At 34.5% G+C, this 20565-nt stretch overlaps 2 protein-coding genes across 2 annotated transcripts; one reads left to right on the top strand and one right to left on the bottom strand.

Moving 5' to 3' along the window:
• The first annotated feature begins 5475 nt into the window (after positions 1–5475).
• LOC140226247 (uncharacterized) lies at positions 5476–8107 on the top strand. Its single transcript, XM_072306732.1, has 3 exons — positions 5476–5518; positions 6820–6950; positions 7864–8107. The coding sequence occupies exons 1-3, from the start codon at positions 5476–5478 to the stop codon at positions 8068–8070; spliced, it is 381 nt and encodes a 126-aa protein (XP_072162833.1). The 3' UTR covers positions 8071–8107.
• Positions 8108–12401: 4294 nt separating this feature from the next.
• On the bottom strand, positions 12402–15715 carry LOC140246672 (uncharacterized). Its single transcript, XM_072326012.1, has 4 exons — positions 15649–15715; positions 13845–14034; positions 13070–13255; positions 12402–12540 (listed from the first exon to the last, which is right to left on the bottom strand). Exons 1-4 carry the CDS (start codon positions 15713–15715, stop codon positions 12402–12404), a joined length of 582 nt encoding a protein of 193 aa, XP_072182113.1.
• Between the last annotated feature and the right edge of the window lie 4850 nt (positions 15716–20565).

The raw sequence follows: 20565 nt of genomic DNA, 5'->3' as shown, positions 1-20565 counted from the left end.
CACTTTTAGGCGTTTTGCCATAGAATATCAACTGTAACGAAGAAAATGCATTCGAGCATAATGGATGATGATACAATTGAGAAAAAAAAAAATATATATATATATTTAATTGCAGTGTACACTTGTACAAACCAATATCGATAATAAAGCGAAGAACTGTAACTCAATACACGTTCCAAACCGTGCCATAGGTCACAGGCAAAAGGTCACTAGTACGCAAGTGATATTGCCCTAATCCTTAGTAACGTCAGTCTTTTGATGATTCCTGTTTCTGTTTGATATGAACAGTGAATTGCCTTGAACGTGGTCTATTTCGAATTGTTTGTAACACATTGGTGTACATTTTTACAACCAAGATGTAAATAGTTTCAAGCTGTGATTCTTGTGAAGTTCAGCATAGTTTACGTGTACTATGATAATCTGCAAAAGATGTGTAGTTACCGTTTTCATCGAAATATTTGTCAGTGTTCATTCATAGCCTCATGATCAAGTTTTTCTTTCTTTAGTGGCAAGTTGTAAATATGAAACATTTTAGTGCGCGTTAGTTTGATTTATATCAAAATATATCTTTTTGTTGTGATTTTGAGTTTATCTGCTTGCCCAATCGACTTTAATGGTTAGCTTTCATATTCGGTGATTATCTACTGTTTGGATATTATATCTATGATCTGTGTCTTTCGTATTCTTGTTTTTGCCAAGTAAATAACGAAGGTAAAGTTTAATGTCCATGCTTCGATGCTTACCGTTGGCATCATAAATGGATGTTTTATCACACTTTTCCAAATTTCTATGTAGAATGAGACTCGAAGACTACTCGTTATTTCCAACGTAAATTTTATACGGATTATGTAAGATATTTTTCGTATCCTCACATGAAATACATCTTTTGAAACATTGTAATAATCTGGAAATAAAAATGAGATTTTGTACAAAGTGATCGTGTGTCGTTATCGATTGATATTTCTGTCTTTTGTTAAGCTCCCCGTATAATTTTAGTAAAACACTATCACAAGAAAAGAAAAAAACAAAAACAAAAACACGGGCTTATACTGTCTTCACCCCTCTCTCTCTCTCTCTCTCTCATTTGTTTTGTATTACAATCTTATGATTGCTGTTCCTTGTCTGAGGGAATTTCATATCTAACAGGAAGATAAACAGATAACAATATGAATGAAAGAGTTTGAGTAGAAAAGCATCTTTGAAATGGTGCATCAAAGCAGAGGGGCATTATGAACATTAATGGCATTATCGGTTACTAATGTCTGTTCATCCACAAGATTCTGTAAATCGAATGTGCATTTTTTTTTTTTAATATGTGCAGGCTCTCCACAGGTTCTTATAAAGCAACATTTCATTGTAATTACTCGAGAATTAAAGTTAATGAACACAGATTGTCTCTATGAATTCTGAAAAAAAACATGAAATAATCTGAAGAAGCATTTCACACCAGTTGAATGGTTGTCTGAATGATAATAATAATAATGATAATAATAAAAATACATTTCAATTTGCGCAACAGTATAGGAATTTGATCAAAATGGGATAAAAGTTAAGAAAGTCATACAATTTGTGATTGTTTGTTTACTTTTCTTATTTTCTCAAAACACTTCTTAAACAGTCAAAATAAATATGCAAATGGTGAATTGATTTTGCCATCACCTTATTGCCTTTCATAATAATGTACACAAAATCTGAGAATGTCCTTTTTTGGTTCAAAAGCAATTACGCCTCAGTCCGAAGTCGTAATATGTATAATTGGTCATTATTTTGAAATTAGTGAGCAAGGAATAGCATGAAATTCTGAACTTTTATGGCTGAAAAATTAAATTTATTCAGCTTTTTGCGCACGACCATAATTCTCTTATTCGTATGTCAACATCAAATGTTTGAGAAATGTTCTGGAAATTAAGCAAAACTTCACAATTTCACTTCAGACTTCTATTCACTTGTCCGGACTTGTTATTTAACACACTCGAAGTAAATGACTTTGTGTGTTGAAAATTGATGAGAAATGGAAAAAAAATAAATATTCTTACTTATCTAGGGCCTACCTAAATTCAAAACATTGCAAAACGACTCTCTCCCATTGTCTCCGTCTCTATATGTCCCTCTCTCTCTCTCTCTCTCTCTCTCTCTCTCTCTCTATATATATATATATATATATATATATATATAAATTATATATAATTATACATATACATATAATTATATATTTATATATATACATAATAATAAGTCATATAGATAAGTAATACGTATTTACACAAATAGATTACAAATAAATGAATACTTTATAATCATTATATGTGTATTGGATGAGTTTGTATCCATTTTCATCAGCTTTTGATATTAATACTGAATCTGCTAAAAAAATAAAGAAAGTGATTAAAATGTATGTGATGATTTTACAATATCTTTAAAGAGATTTAATGTTATGTAGAGAGTGTTCTGTCGTTGAAAAATTAGTTTTCCTCTATTTAATGATGATCTTACTTAAAAAATGCAAATGTCTTCTATTTGTTTTTACATTCAAATTCTCATACATACGTATATATATATATATATATATATATATATATATACATGTATATATATATATATATATATATATATTCATATATATATATATATATATATATATATATATATATATATATATATCATATATCTATATATGATATCTCATTTCATATCTGCGTCTGAAAATAATGTGCTATCCACTGTAATAATACGCGCAGACTCACGCAAGCAAACATTACACACATTAAAGGTCATCTTGAATTACCAGAGTGTAAAAGTTGCCCTTTACACAGAACATTGCCCGACGGACGGTTCGTTCAGCCTCAAAATAGGGGCTCTTTCAGACTCCGGTGGCCTCATTTCCATACCGACGTTATCTCATGAATAATCAACCGCTTAGTCATGTTAGTTTAGAGATAATTTTGTGCTTCGGTCCAGTGTTCATGTGAGCAATGTTAAAGCAACTCGGCATCTCACTCAATTACGTGTATAATACAGTTTGTACTGAAAGGAAAGGAACACATTCTGTTACTTTAACCAGTTTCCTGCAAAATTCTCAAATACACTTTCCATAGGGCACCCCACGAGGGAGTCGTATAAATGTATATTCAATGGGTTAATCATTCAATGACAACTTTGAGGACAGAGTTTCTGTACGCAGTCACAAATGACAATTACACCTCATCTATACGGACTGTTGCGTCAAGTATTCTTTCCAGGAAGGTTACATTTTCATCACTCCCAGTGGGACTCCACTGCATTCACACAGACCAATAATTGCACGCAGTCACCGTCTTGACTACCAGAAGTGTGTCTAGTATAATAATTGAGTGTATTGCTGCGAGTGTCATGATTTGCGAACTTGCGTGCTGAACGTACAGAGGAACACCGCCAAAACAGCAGACAGCAGTAACACGTACATAACGCGCGGGCCTAGTTATACTTTAACCAGAAACAAACATTCTTCTAGCATGCATAATATCAAAGCAATTTCAATGCGTAACAGGAAAAGAAAAAAAAGTACAACCCGTAAGCTACGGTGAATGGTACAGCCAAAAGTGTAGTGATCACACCGAGGGTGTATTAATATTTTTGTAGCCTTGTCCTTTACTGGTAAGTATGATAAACTATTTCATATTTGTGCTAATATTTCTAATGTTCAGTCTTCACCATAGCAAAGGTAACGTTATGCCGTGTTCGTATTAAATCAGAATGCAGTCAGACTGACAGAAATGTGATACGTGCATCTGTGGAGCATTTCTCTATCAGTGATAGGTGTATGTAGACGACATGTAGGTGACAGGTATTATTGTATTGGTTAAGCCATACCTGATGTATCCATCTATGGTTTTTTATCCAATGTTACAATAGCAAATGGAGATAGTGATATCCCAGACATCGTGATATATGATTTATATCTTAGCGCGAGCCCTGTCCTGCGCAAGGACGTACGACAAAATATCGTTTTCTCTCTCGTTTTCACAACATCGTAGAATTGGGCTCATTGTTTTACAGATCAATAGTTTTACAAGTTCCAATGAGATTGTATAATATATCCTTATGCATTCATTCAGGCAACCATTAGCTCTAAATATTTCTGAGCTATTCTTATAATTATATGATAGTGAGGCCTACTTAGCTGGGCTGCGGGTTCTTGCAGCCATTAGTGTACTGATATTTTTGTGTTCTTCACTGTATCAGTACTTACGTTATACACGTACTTCATATTATTCGCACTTATATTATAATCTCTATCTCATTTGTCTTTGTTTTATTGTTATTTTGTGAAGGTGTCGGTTTCCCTTTTCATGATATTTTTGTAGGCCCCCTGATAAGAGACAAAAGAGAAAAAATCTTGAATTAAATTCACAAAATTTTGAATAATCCTTCGACTCAGTAGTAAACATTATTGTGATAGTCATAATATTGATTACTCTTAAACTCATAATGCGCATGTATGCATTTAGGAGGAAATGATTATTATTCGTTCTTTGAAAAAGGAAAAAAGCGAATACGGAGACAAAGAGCTCTGACCTCTTAAACAAGAACAAAAACACTTTCTGATGTGGTTATATTCTTATGTGAATTAACATGTATATAAATAGAATAGATATATACATGCATGTATACGTGCGTTAAAGCATAGATTGATCGTATTACTGCTACGTTGTTTGAGGAAGCATTTGTACCTCTTGTACCTCGCTCGGGTGATCACGCAACTCTCAAGAAGTCTTGTGCCGCGGACATTGTTTTCTTTGTTTTTTTCTTTTTCTTTTTACTTTTTGGCGATTATATTTCTCCAATTCACAAATTGTCATTCCTTTAATTACATATACCAAGTAAGAAATAATCTCACATCCGCATCTGGGAATCTACACCCTACAAGCAATGCTTCTATGTAGATTCCTCATATTTCACATGTTTTATTGTCTTATAAGCTGTACTTGACAATTCATCCAGGCTTTTGTATTGTGATGTTTATGTTTTATGTATTTCTTGAAATGTGGAATATGGAACAATAAAAAACAAAAAAAAACAAAAATTTGAAAATGCTCAGGTCTGTTATTAGAATAGACAAACTATTTGAACACAATATCAACACCTGATCAATGCCATTGTAAGAGAATTTTCGATCAGCTTCTATCAATTTTGTTCATTCCATCATATATATGATGATTTTGCGATTATATGTATATAGTATTGACAATAGCTTAGAAAAGATTGATTGACGTAATCACAGTGCTTAAGAAACATAATGTTAAAAAATAATGATAAAGAAATACCAAAAAGAAGTAAAGTATAGAATTATACAAAGTTAGGAAGCATATCCATTCCTATTCTACTATCATCTGTCTTCTCTCTATTGCTGTGTTAAGGTTGGATATTATTCATGTTTATTTTATTTTTTTCATACCCCATTTCATGATTACAGATATATCCTATAGGCCTACAATCATGAAGCTCTTGTTGGCAATTGCTCTTCTATGTGCCTGTGTCGGTAAGTGCATCATGACAAGACATTCAGATTATTCATTTTTCTTCACAAAATCAGACCCCATTTAAATAATGAAGACACAAAGAATGCATCAGTGCAAACTACGTAGGCTTGGTTGAAATGATCATGAAGCCATTCAGAATACAAAATAATTCAAGACCTATGTGTGACCGGATTTATTATAATCAGTGCTTGCCCTATAGGGTTATAGACAATAAGTTGAGGAATGTTCAAATCAATATTGAAACATGTAATAAGCATGGTGACAACTATTCACTGTCAAGCTCATTAATTTTTTTTTAACTTCTTCTCTTACGAAAAAAGAACATTTATTTCTGTGAAAATATTTATTTTTACGTTTTTGCTTTAAGTAGAGCCATGACATTATTGAAAAAACGTCAATATAGCTACTTAACATGGGGAAAAGTATGGATACAGAATGGTGCGCCTCCTACGTTGATTTATGGAGTTATCGGTATGGATTAATCATAATGACATGAAATGATAAATTATTATGATGTCATCATACAGAAGTAAGATTAATCTATGTCATAATGCCATAGCCATGATATTATCGCACTCTCTCTCTCTCTTGTCTTACAATGCTTAATGGTGTTGTTTTACTTGTTTATATCCTATCTTGAAAAAAAAAATACCATCTCCCTCCCCCACCCCCCCCCCCCCCCCAGGGCGATGTCATCATTTTCTTTGGTCATAATCCTCTAGTCCTATATCTGTTCTTTATCTCTGGCTGATTATAGTTCATGTAGAGGACAATTCAATTCTATTTCTGAAAATATGCACTGTACTTTTGTCAACGCACCCAGTCATTATCCGTTCAAGCCGCCATTTTTTTTTATTCGACTGAACTTGCCTAAATAGATACACAATATGAAATGTCACAAGGAAAACGCGGACTTTTAAATTACAATCCAAGATGTTGCCAAACTCTCTCTGAGTAGTGAGAGTAAGAGTGAACGCCAAAGGAGTAAAGGGTATGGGAGTTATTTGGAGCTAAATCAATTTGCAACAGGTAATCATCAGACCCTACGCCCACGATTCCAGGGCTCTTCGCCCACGGCTGCCGACGTCAACCTTAGAGAAAGGAACTTTGCAGAAAGGCTGGTGCATGCATTGACATATTTATCATGTTTATATAAATTTTGGGTCTTGTCCCCCCCCCCCCAGCACTCTAGCACAGAGATGTCATTATCAAATTAATGTGAGTTTTCGTTTTTTGTTTGTGTGTGTGGGTGTGTGTGTGTGTTGTTTTTGTTTTTGTTTTTTGTAAACAATGCATGTAGGCCTTGGCTCCGCCTACTATTGTTGGGAGTGTGACAGCGGGGAGGCGTACGCGGAGGGCTCGACCTGCTCAGATCCATTCTTTTGGGACGACTCCGCCTTGGCAAAGAAAATGTGTTCGGGATCCTGCTTCGTAAGTAGTAGCCTCTTCTCCAGCCGCATGGCTTCGGATTAGATTTAGCAACTCGCGACATATTCGCTATCTTTTCATTTCGTCAAATGATTATACTATGTAGATAATATTTACACTTCCAGTGCTGAATGTCATCTTTAAGGAGAATGAACTCAAATACAAAAAAAAAGCAAACACCCAAAACCTTAAATGAAACTCATTTGTCGCTTCACATAATGACGTCTCGAATATTGTAGTAGCTTTCTAATCCAGCAATGTCTGCAATAGCACTTTGAAAAGTCATAACTTTTCAACGCATTGCCTGATATTCCTCAAACTTCCGTCAATGCATATATGCAACTAATATTGCTGCATTCACTCAATCCGAATGTATTTTGGGGTTCATTTCCAAACCAGTCTAGCTAGTCCCACTCCTCTAAATCTCTCTCAGTTCAGTTCAGTTCAGTTTTTATTTCTGCATTTCAAAATCAATACAAATCAACAAATCAATAAAATACTTACATTTACAGAGCTAATATTCCTAACATTTGGATCATACATACTTTTTTTTTCAAGAACGAATATTACATATAAAAGGAAGCAATAGGAAATGATAAAAATGAAATGCATTTCTCTCTTCCTACCCCCCCCCCCCCACATCTCTCTGCCTCTCTCTCTCTCTCTCTCTCTCTCTGTTTATGTGTACAAGTAATATTGCAATGGTGAGAAACCTGTCATGACTGTGCTATGAATATTCTTTCATTTTTATTTTTGTGTAATCTATGTGGGATTTTTTTTTTCACTTTTTTTCTTCTCTCACACTCGATACGTATATCTTTCTGTTCGTATAATGTTCCTCAATTTATCCTGAAAAAAAGTCCATCTCTATCCATCTGTTTGTCTATCTATCCATTTTCAACTTTCTCTGTAACAGAAAGAAATAACAACGCACTCAGATGGACGCCAATCTTACAGGCGCGGCTGCGACGCATGCGTAGAAGAGTGCACTACGATCGGTACCTCAAGGACCTGTCGCTCGTGTTGTCGAGGTCCCCTTTGTAACAGTGCGCCCTCATGGTCCGTCAACAAACTTGTCTTGCTGGTTTCGTCTATTGGCGCCGCTGTTTTCTGTCTTCTTTAGACTGCCATGCCATAGAGCCCCGGCTCTGTACTGCGAGTGAAAAGTTGCAAAGGGGTTGGTTGGATTTGGGGGGGGGGGGGGGGGGATGGAGATTAGGGTGAAGGGGTGGTGGGTGTGAAAGGGATACTACAGAACAGAGAAGGAGGGGCCAGGGTTAGAAAAAAAAAATTATGGCTATATGCCTACACACAGGAAATGATGTGTAATAACGTTACAATATCATTTCATTCTAAATGAGCCAAAACAATAGCCAAAGGAACATCAGGGAGTTGCTGGATTCTTTTTGTTATTCCAGTTAAAAAGCTTGATTTGTGTGTTGTTGTTGGTTTTTTTTTTTTGGGGGGGGGGTGGGAGAATTTACATGCAATAACAATTTCCTTGATAGATTAAAACGTCCTATATATCTCTTCAAGTCTATCGCTATCACGAGATTGTTACTTGTGTCTGTTTTTTATCTTACACTAAGTGATTTTCTCTCTCCCTCGTGAGTCCCCCTCACACACTCTCTTTACCTCAGATTGCAGCAATAATGGAAATAGTGAATGAATGAAAACTGTTAATGCACTCTTTTCAAATACTGGAGAATGTGCAAAATAATGGGATTTTCATCTTTTTCCTGTCGATAATGATTTTTGTTTGTTTTGTAATGGATTCTCTTCATCTGGAGTCTTTCGTCATTGACTTACATGCTTATTCTATTATGCGTGATTTCTTACTATCCATAATGTAGACTGCATGCTTTATTACCTTCGTGTAAAATATTGCACGGCTTACTTTTTTTTTATAAGATCATGAATAACATTAATTGGCACCACTTACTATTTTAAGTGGTCGATAGGCTTCATAGTTCGAGTTTTGTGGTGTACATGTGTGTTTTCAAAATAATGTGAGATTGTCAGATTTGGCCCTCACAATGTCAAATCATTATGAAAGATATTCATTGGGTGGCTTAACAGCGGTAAAAAAAAAAAATTATACTAGGAATAGAAGCTCAATAGCGTTTTGAAAAGAAACTGACACGTATTTAGCATAATAATGTTTGCGTCTATTTCTGCAAAGAAAGAATCCAACACCGCAACCATTTTCCTTGTATTGCGTGTAAATGGTTACTTAGAGTATAGTTTGTTTGTGTTAGACTATTGATGTTCATTTGTTTCATGACGAATGTAAGTGCCTTTAATACATTTAATTGAGTTTGAATTGAATTGAATAATTGAAACTGCACTGGTCTTGCACTCGAGACACAGTGAACAGTTCCAGCACGTTTATTTTCATATTTCACTTGACATCAAAATACATCCAAAAAAGAATACAAACCAAGCAAAATGCACAATATTCATAAGTCGGGTCATGAACAGAAAGTGTGTCAGCATAGATAATGTACATAAGACAATTCTCTATAACTTGTGAAATATGATGGAACCGCAAAAGCAAAGCTTGTAAACGCAGGTTCCATGAAAAAATACCGGTGTAAATTTGCTATGCAATCAATGGAGATAGGACACAAAGTAATAATGACGAAACGATATGAAAGCTAAAATATCAAGGTACAAAGGGAAAAAGAAATAAAAGAGAAGAAAAAGAAAAAGAAAAAGTGAAAAAAAAAAGAATCCAAAGAATAAGAACTGAGTGGAAATATGGGATATAGATACACAAGTATATACGTGCACATTATCTATAATCAACTTCATAATGAGTTCGAAATGTTAATACAGGTACGGATGCAGTGATTATATAATGGAAGCATAAACCAGAAATATACATACAATATACATACATACAATATACATACAATATGCATTTAGAATGCGTAAGATGACCTCGTTCGTTGGTTTTGTAGAATTCCACTGAGTTTTAGAAAATTCGTTTATATATTCAATATGTATTTGATAATTCGGAAATATTTTTTTTTTCTGCTGATGTACATATCTTTTTCTTTTATCATTCAAGAAGATCCAAATCTGTTGTCGATAGCGTAATCTACTTAACGTGCACTCTTCAGAACCGGTTCATGAAGTGCTTTATATACATACCACACTGTAAAAATGTGTAATCGATTCAGTCACCATGTCAACGCAATCAGCCAATCAATTGTGGGCATTTAAGTTCTTTCCATGGTAACTGCACTTAGAGCACGCTGAGTATATAATACTTCCAGTGATTGGAAAATCTCTTTTATGAAATCTGAGAGGTTAGTTTTTCATAGAATAAAATTGATAGTTCAGCCGTCTGCTGTTTACATAGGAAAATATTGTTGTAAATTCTGATTCGGAAGATTTAATACAATTTGTATGGAATAGAATCCATTGAGGCTCCCGTCTTCGGTTGTTAAATCTGTCATGTCTTACACGATTTTGTAGAATAATTGTCATGATAATGTAGGCTACTTATATATATCTCTATACATATGTATATATATATATATATATATATATATATATATATGGGTTATATACGGTGTGTATATATAATTGTAAGAATTATATCAAGCCTCGACGCTAACTTTTTCTTTCAGTGGACCGATCGGGCCACCGAAACACATCTTTTCTTGAAAAGTGGTAGAGTGACATCTATTTCTGGTGGCCCCGGGCTACCAGACCACTGCTAATGTCGAGCCTGAATATATTATATAGGCCTATGTATTTATATAATATATGAATATATCATATATATATATATATATATATAAATGATGAAATAAACTGGTAATGCATTTTTTGCCAATAAAGAATGAGTTTATTCGACTCAAATTTTCAGCGGCCTCCGCCTTCTTCTGGAGTCTTGACAATGAAGAAGGCGGAGGCCGCTGAAAATTTTAGTCGAATAAACTCATTCTTTATTGGCAAAAAAAAAAAATGCATTACCAGTTTATTTCATCATTATAGTGCTTTCTTCGTGGAGCCAATACGTGATGAAGTCTTGTATAGCGCCGGTATCCGCCAAGTCAGGCGCTCATGGCGCTTGCTCCAAAATAAATACATAATTCAGCTTAAATTTCATATACACATGTACATATATATATACACATATACATACACATATACATGGTTTTATATATATATATATATATATATATATATATATATATACATATATACATATTTATGTATATATATATTATATACTGGGTATATCCATTATATAATATGAAAGCACGAGATCAGTTAACAGTAATGCATTACTAACAACCAATTTTAATGGTTGCATCAAATTTTCAACGGGTCAGACGTCTTTTTCAGGGTTACTTGTGAACCACGTGGATTAAAATCCTCAAGATAGATATAAATAGATGTGTATAATGCTTTGTTTCATTTACAAATACTGTATAAGCTGATATTTTTGCGTACAGATATTTTCGTGAATAAGGAGGTCAAGAACATGATCGCGAGATGTTGTTTTCGCGAATTGACACTAATTATGCAGCGGCTATATTGTGAGTGCACTATTACCCCAGCGCATGGCGACATTTTTGCGTGTTGTTAAATTCGCGGTCCAACAGTGATTCGCGAAACTTAAACCCTCTCGAAAATAACAGCTTATACAGTAGCAAGGAAATGAATTAATGTGATATGTAGAATGTGGACGAAGTAGTTAACAAAGACAACTTAAAGACTGAACCACCACAGATTATTGTTTTTTATGACTAAATGCCTGGATTGCGGTAAATGACTCTGAAATCAAGACTAGATATTGCACTTCTACATCAAATCACAACGTCTTGCTGGTCGTTTAAGATATACACAGTATCACATTACTGAATTTATGTACAGATATTTACAATATTCACAACCAGTTATAGGTGCCGAAACCTTCTAAACACACAGTATAAGTATACGTTACACGAATACAGAATGCTGATTGTATAGGATCTGGACATTGTTAAAAACCAAATACGTATGCTAAGTTCACTTTGACTAATAGGTATTCCACAAAGACAATCTCCCGTATCGATTAATCTTGTATAGTGTAAATATCTAGGAAGCAAAATTTGAACAATTAACTTCCTTTTTATATGCACCAAATCGTTCGCTACTTATTGCCTTTTAACTCTAATCCCCGAAATGCTAATAGTTTGTGAGCACATTCTACCCAATCCATAGTCGATTCTAATATTACATGATTACTCGACGTATATTGTTTTGGCAACAAAACCATACACACACTCGCGAGCGCGCGCGCAAACATACGTACACACACACACACACACACACAGAAGAATTTTTTGATAAAACTAAATATAGCATATTTCATACACAATACAAATTTTATGCCAAAATTTCACATATTAACAACAATACGAACAAACACGAACGTCCATGCCAATCCATGTCTTATGTCCAGAAGGGATCCATGACTATCTCCTGTTGGTCGCTAGAGGTCGGCATATCGTACTCCGGGTTCTTCCGGTTCCTGTTGGTCTGTTTCTTTGCTTCCGGCAGGTCATCGCGCTTCTCCTTGCGACGAAATCGTCTGGTAAGGTTAGATTAACATTGCGATATGAAAAACGTCGAGTTTCAAATCCTACAACGGGTTTTCACATAGAGGTTTGGAGAAGATGTTGATAATAATATTATGTTCGGCAGCCTCCAAATTTCAGAGAACATCTTATCATGGAGAAAGACTCCTTAATGGAAACACTTAATTCATCAAGACGAAACAAATTCAGAAGAAATTGAGAAAATTTGCCAATTAACAAAAGAAACAAGAACAATCATCTTTAGAAACATGTTATTATTTCGATTTCCAAGTATAGATTAATTCTAGTAAAGGAGAGAGTTTCTAAAATTCTGCTACCGAAGCAAACTATCGTGAACAAGGGCTAAATTTGAATGAAAGGATATCTTTATATATTGCCATACGCGTTTGATGATTCCCTTACAATAATAATAATATCAAAATAATAGTAACAAGAGATAATCATGCATCACACGGCCACAGAAATGTGGTACGTAGGACTTGATGGTGTTACTACCAATAATAACCAAATAAAAACACTTACTTGGGCAAACAGGAACAAAAACAAATTGCGTCCATAAAGCCATTGTAGCATTTCCGGGTCGAGCGTTTCAGAGGTTTGATGAACGAGAAGGTATCCTCGTGGCAGTAGGTGCACATAAAGACACACAGCATCACCGCGCCCGTCACGGCTCCGATGATGATACAAGTGTTGTAGAACTGTTGCATTCTGTACACGCGTGGCGGAAAGACAAGAACATGAGGCAAGAGGAAATAGTCACGTTGTTTGATTACATAATGATGGCTAAACGTTACGGTACTGTCAAAAAAAATGAACAAACAAACAAATAAGTGATTTCTTTATGAGTCGTTTTTCTACAAGGAAACGCGAGATTTACTATGTGCAGCTCCTAGCCATTGACAATTTTCACTCATTAAATGATTTTTCTTTACATCTGTCAATAGCCTCCTTTCGTATTCTTTGGTTTACCCTGCACTTCTTGCGCATATTCACACAGTTCCCTCAAGAGTGTATTGTGCAATCGTATGTATACAGAGAGCAGATGAGACCAAAAACAGTACTCTTAAACTAGTAAAAAAAAAATAAAAAAAACTGTTCAAAAGAGATAAAAGAGAATAATTCATTCATCCAGAAAAGGACAAAGGGGAAAGAATTTGAATTCAGATATACTCAAGAGCAATTTTCGTAGAGGAGACTGTTTAGCATATATAGTACTTCTTCATTTCTGTGACGGTAGGACAGAAAGTGACATGGGACGTTATTAGCACTAGTTGTTTTGATATTCGTGACAACTAACTTTTCTGCGCTAGCAACACTCTCGTCCTGACAGCACGTGTGATAGTTGCCGGACTCGTCTGGACGGTCGTTCCAGCAGCACACGTTGTATGTATTTTCCGTCCCATCGTCAAGTGTGTCCGGGCACTCGTAGCTGTTGCCCGCCGCGGTCTCCGGTAGGGTGTTGTCGATAGCACACGTTGTCGGGGAAACTGCGGGGGACAAGGTTGCAGAGGTTACTATGGAAACACCTCATGTAGTGCTGATGATGACGATAATCATAATCATGAAATTAATGATTATGATAACAATGATAATGATTATGACAAAAGAAGTGAGATTAAGAGGACGGAGAAATAAGAAACAACATTGTGTTAAAAAGGGGTATAGAGAGAAGAAGAAAACTATGATGAGTTTGTTTGTTTGTTTGTTTTAACAAGGAGAGGGAAGAAAGAAGATGAAGGAAATATACTGGAGACACTGAAAAAAGAGAAGATATTATAATAATGAAGTCATGAAAAGAAATTCATCAGAAGAGATTTTAGAGAAAGTCAGAGAAATAAGAAGGAAAGAAAGAAAGAATGGATGGATTTAGCAAAGTCTGTAAAGAAGCCATTTGCGGAGATCTGGACACTGACATTTGGGTTAATATACGAGAACATACTGCAATCCAAAAGGTTGAATCCTGAGGCATGATTATTGGTAACTACATTAGACATATAAAATCAAGATCAAGAAGAAATTTGTCATTTGTACAGACCAAAGACAATGCAACAAATACCCCCCCCCCCTCAGAAAAAAAAGTCCTAAAAGGAAAGACATTAAGAATGTATTTACTTCAAGAATCATAGATAGAATGACATATTTAAGGTCTATTTTCCATACTATTCCAGAGTTTTGGGACATTCATCGGAGGGAAAAATCCAATAAATTATTTACGAATTTGGCAATATGTTTGGAACATGAATTATGACTGTTTTGTCTTGTAACTTATTTGACAATTGCAATTAGCAATTAGACATTGTTGCAATTAGACATTGAAAACAACTGTGCAGTTAGGTTCATTTTCTTACAGCGGAAAAAAAGCACACACTTAACACTGCTTAACCAATACTAATATGACTGGGTTTTTTTTTTTAATCTTTGTAGAACATGATTGAATAATTGTTATATGAATTCAATTCAGTTCAATTCAATTCAATTCAATTCAATTCAATTCAATTCAATTCAGTTCAATTCAGTTCAATTCAATTCAATTCAATTCAAATGATTTTATTTCCATATAAAGTATTACAAAGCAATATACATAATACTTACATGAGTACATAATATTTTAACGGACTTTGACTCACATAAGTTTCATGGATACAATATTACAATGATATCAACTTTGGTGTTTAGATAGATAAACAAGTAAGCAATACAATCTTATGTTGTAATTCTATAATATGGAAAAGAGGAATTCACAAGAAAAACTTGTAAAATGTGTACATAGCTTGTAAATTTGTGAATTACTCTCGGAGATGAAGGCATCTCAAAATCCGTCAAGGACTATCATGGCAAATCAGACAGTAATACATTGTGAGTAGCTTTTGAACGTGACAGCATATTTAAGAGGTAGGTAGGTACAAGCTGGTACAATAAGCATGCAGTGCAGGATACAATGTGAAGGAATGAAGAGTAAACAGACATTTCATCTCATTACATTACTTTTCATGTGTTATTTCCCGACGTTAAAGTTATTTTTGTTTTTAAAAAAGTGATTAACAAAATACAGTAATAAGTATGGCTCGTAGGACATAAGTTGAGTGTTCGTCAAAACTTACCCTGTGCTACTCTGAGTGTAAGAACTGCACACCACAGTGCAATCGTGCTACGTCGAATTCTGGCCATGGTTTTCGGAATTCCTTTTAAGAAGTATTCCTGCCACTCTAGGACAAGACTGACAGTTAACTTGTTGGCTAGACTTATGGTCTGCAAACAAAGCGGCTTGTGTTTTAGAGACTTGCACAATTAAAACACTGCTGCTGCCATCAAAAAGTAGCGAAACCACTGCAAGATGGCTACGCGAGTGTTTGGGAGGAATGACAACCAACAGACTTCTACAGCTTTCACACAAAGGTGTGGAGTACGGTCGATGTCTTGAGTAATAGGTAGTAATCGATTAATCGATATGAAAAAAATTCGGTAGCGATGTTCGGAAACTGTGTAGTCGTTTGACGTAGATGGCGCTCTTCATAATGACCAGTGTGCATTTTTTCCGAGTCCTGATAAAGGGTGTTATGGACATCCTAAGAAAGTAAGAAATAAAGAATGAAAATAATAATGAAAACTTCCTTGCAGGAACACCATAAAATGGTGTGGTGGAGAAGCGTTAATGCATAACAGGGTCGGCATAGTAACTTTTATTAATGATTTATTATTCTAGAGGGCCTATCATATCATGATATATCATGTAATACTAGCAAATACTCTTCACCTCACCCAATCTCTACCGGTATTTTGTTTCTTTCCTGGAGCCATACATTTACATTACGCGAAGTTATCATAATTGAACGGAATCATCGATAAAAAAAAAACATTTCATTTTATCAGTCTGTGATCACAGAAATTTGAGCTTGTACATGGTTATAAACTTTTTTTTTTCTTCAAACCGAAATAGAAACCAAATACTAGACAAAGGAATCAATCTATATTGCCCAATACCAGCACCACCTGTAAACCAAAAATGTTCTTTCATTAGAATCACGCCCTCTGCGCTCATTTTTATACATGTTCTGCTCATGATATTTCTCTCTTGATCCAAGTTGCTAAAAATCCTTTGTATTATAACGTTGTTTATTTTCATAAATTGACCCGTTTCTTTGTTTCTGATAATCTTTGTGCATTACGGAAGCAAACATAATCTTTTATTCACAGTGAAAACTTATTCACAGCGAAAAGTGAAAAGTTAGTGTACCTCATAAAACAGTTATGATAATCAAATCAGTAATGATGAAATAAATTATGCAAATCATGCAGTGGTGGTTGGCGCTCCAAATTGAGCTTTGCTTTCAATTACACAAGAAAACGAGCCGCTAATCACACAAAGAAAGGTTATCAAGTCACCTTTCGGTTCATATAATGTCATCGATTTTTCTTAGTTAGCTGCGCAATGAAATGTACAACCCGGGGGAAAGGGGGTGGGGGTGGGGGTGGGGGGGGGGTGGGGGGAGAAAAAGATAACTGATCAATAAGTGACGTTGATATGAATTGGGTTGTAGTATAATGATTACGGACTTGGCTTTGTGTGTGCTGCTGCAGAACACAGGGAATATTAATTGTGTATCATCCATGGACATACGCACATGGTTGATCATTTCATCTTGATACAGTAACTGTATGATAACCCTCATGCGATGACAGTGTTTACAGAGACCTATGCAGTTGACACGGTTGAGTGTTGCGTCACGTGTCTTTCAACGAGTTTACATCACTGGCTTCGAGGAAACATAATTATACATCATTTGATAGCTGTGGCTGTTTGAGCAAGGTAAGCGGAATATCTCATCTTTCTCTTCTTCTTTTTTCATTTTTTTTGTGTCAATTTTATCATTTTCACTGTGTAATCTCATAAGACATCAATTAATTAACAAACACGAAACGCAGTTATAGTGTAGTAGTTCCCTTCTTTTTATTGTTATTGTTGTTGTTTTGTTTTATCTTATTTTTGTGTTGTTGTACGAATCAAACATCAAACATTAGGTTATTGTTGCTAGCACATCATGGATACTTAATTCCTTTCTTATTTTAAAAACTTTGTATGTAAAGCATTTGAACCTACTGCCTTTCCCTGTGATATGTGATTTGCAATATGATAAAAACGTAGAGCATAAGATTCCTGGAATCTAAGGGTAAAACGAAATAACCCATTAGAAAAAATTAACTCAGTAAAAGAAAACGAGAGAAAAAAAAAAAGAAAGCGAAGAAGAGGAAGAAAAAAGGGGGACGACGAACGCATACACAATACAAAAACAAATTGATCATTATAAAACGAAACCGCTTTTTACAGAAACTGTGGCTCGAAATTCAAATCAGGTTCAGGCAATAGACCATGATTTTCGTCTCTTTAAAAAAAAAGTATATCTATTAATAATATATTATTTGTTTTTACTCTCTTTCTCTCTCCCTTGTACGTGCAGGTCCTGCTACATAAGATAATAGTAATAATGATAATAATAATAATAATAATAATAATAATAATTGACAGTGCTTATATAGCGCATAACACATAGTGATAATGTCCCTACGCGATAGATAGATAGATAAATTGATATAGATAAAGTTGTCTGTTAACACTTCAATAACCTAATGGCTCGAGATCTTAAATGAATGTATATTTTGTGTGTTTTCTATACACCACAACAACGACCAATTTCAAAAGATGCCCACGACTGTTATGTCAGGTAAATGACAAAATCGCACGGCTAGGTCTTTCTTATCTCCTTGTCAGGTTTCTTGCCATTCGGGGCTTTCCTCTCCTTCTCTTGTTCATTTCATTATATTTACATTGTTTTTTTAACTTGCATTTACTTGTCATTTCGTATCAATAATGAGGTTCTTTGCTTTAATGTTAACGTACGTTATCTGTAGTTTCTACATCGTAGAACAATGTTCACGGCAATAATATATATATATATATATATATATATATATATATATATATATATATATATATATATATATATATATATATATATATATATATATATATATATATATATATATATATATATATATATATATATATATATATATATATATACAGGTTTGTTCCGTCATTCTGGATGAAATATCCAGCAATCAACATGTTTAGGGAGTACAGACAGGTGTTCTATTTGGAAGGAAAAAAAAAAAAAACATCAATTTGGGTTTCGTCAGAAACATAGCACCATTTATGCTCTTTTGAAGTTTATTGATAGCGCCGCACATACACTAGATGATCATTCTCATCTTGTTGGTATCTTCCTGGACTTCTCCAAGGCCTTCGATACAATTAATCACGAAAATTTACTTCATAAATTGTCTCATTATGGTATACGAGGGAAGGCCTAGGAGTGGTTCAGGAGTTACCTGCAAAACCGAAAAAAAAAAAAACAACAACATGTATCTTTGAACGAGCACAGCTCTAATGGCGTCCCTCAGGGTAGTATAGGACCTTTACTTTTCAGCATTTTCATCAATGATTTTTGCAGATCATCCGACATACTTTCTTTTATACTCTTTGCCGATGATTCAAATATTTTCTTCTCCCACCAAAATCCAATTACTCTTGACCATACTGTCAATTCTGATTTTTTTTTAAGTGACTCAGTGGATAAGAGCCAATACATTATCACTAAATCTTCAGAAAACTAAGAAGGCCTATGTTATTTAGTAAGTCTATAAAAGTTTTACGCACAGATATCATTTTTGATGATGTTCATTTAGAACGTGTATCTCACATAAAGTTTCTCGATATCACAGTGGACGATAAACTTTCGTGGAAGCCTCATATTATGAATATTAGTAAAATAATTTCGCGTAGTATTGGTATTATTGATAGGCTTAAATCTCATATCCCGTTGTCTTCTTTGTTGACGTTGTATTTTTCATTCATATTACCTTATCTTAATTATGGAATTTTAGCATGGGGTAGTGCCCATCAAACTCTATTTTAGATAAACTATTGTTATTACAAAAAAAAAGGCACTTCGTATTATTTGTGGCGTTTCTCCACGTTTCCATGCAGATCCATTATTTGTTAAATATAAGATTTTGAAAATTAAAGATTTGTTGTTGTTTTTTTCAGCTGGTTCAGTTTATGTTTAATTATAACACAAATGCACTTCCCAGCATTTTTAATTCAATGTTTCCACGAAATCAATCTTTTCATGATTATCCCACCAGGCGATTTGCTGAGTTTCATTTACCCCTTCTGAGAACTCTATTGGCCTAAAATACATTTATATACACTGGCCCTAGATTCTGGAATTCTTTAAGCTGTGATATAAAAAATTCCTTATCTTTGAATTCGTTTAAGCGTAAGTTGAAACTTTTTTTTGTTGTTGAATTCATACTAAGATATATACTGTTCACTACTTAGCTGGTCTCTACAACCTAAGTGTTCATCGTCAATCATTGAATTAATCATTGTGTATTTTTTACATTATCTTATTTGTGCAAACTTTGCTCAGCTGCTCGAGCTGTGAAGCACCTCAATTCCCTCTTTCGATCCCGATGTTCAGCGTGTTGGCTTTTCCTTTCATATCCTTTTTTCTTTCTTTCCTTTCTTTCCATTATTCTTTTGTGCTTTATTACTCTCATTGGTATACCCTTCTGTAAAGTCATGTAATGTCGTTGTGTTTCTCCTGTCTTGTTCCGTCCTGTCTTTGTAAACAAATATGTTCACAAGAATCCTTTGAGTGGTTCACAGTTTACAAGCACGCTTTTCAGTGGACCTCTCAATTCTTTCTCTTTTTTTTTTTTCTCTCCAGACATAACTTTGTATTTTGCCGGTATATGCATGTATAATTTCGTATTTGTTAACCATTATCTACCATGTAAAGTCGAATACATGCCTATGTTATATCTTTTGATTCATTTCGTGTTATGTTTGCCGAAAAGAAAGAAAGAATGAAATAAATGAAATGAAATGAAATGAATACAAAATGTGGTGATAATACCGAAAAATAATGAGGAAGAGGTGGAAAAGGCACTCCCTA

Source organism: Diadema setosum, chromosome 3 (assembly GCF_964275005.1).
Source record: "Diadema setosum chromosome 3, eeDiaSeto1, whole genome shotgun sequence".
NCBI classification, from domain to species: domain Eukaryota; kingdom Metazoa; phylum Echinodermata; class Echinoidea; order Diadematoida; family Diadematidae; genus Diadema; species Diadema setosum.
The sequence above is the reverse complement of the archived record's forward strand: the minus strand, read 5'-3'. Positions and strand labels throughout refer to the sequence as shown.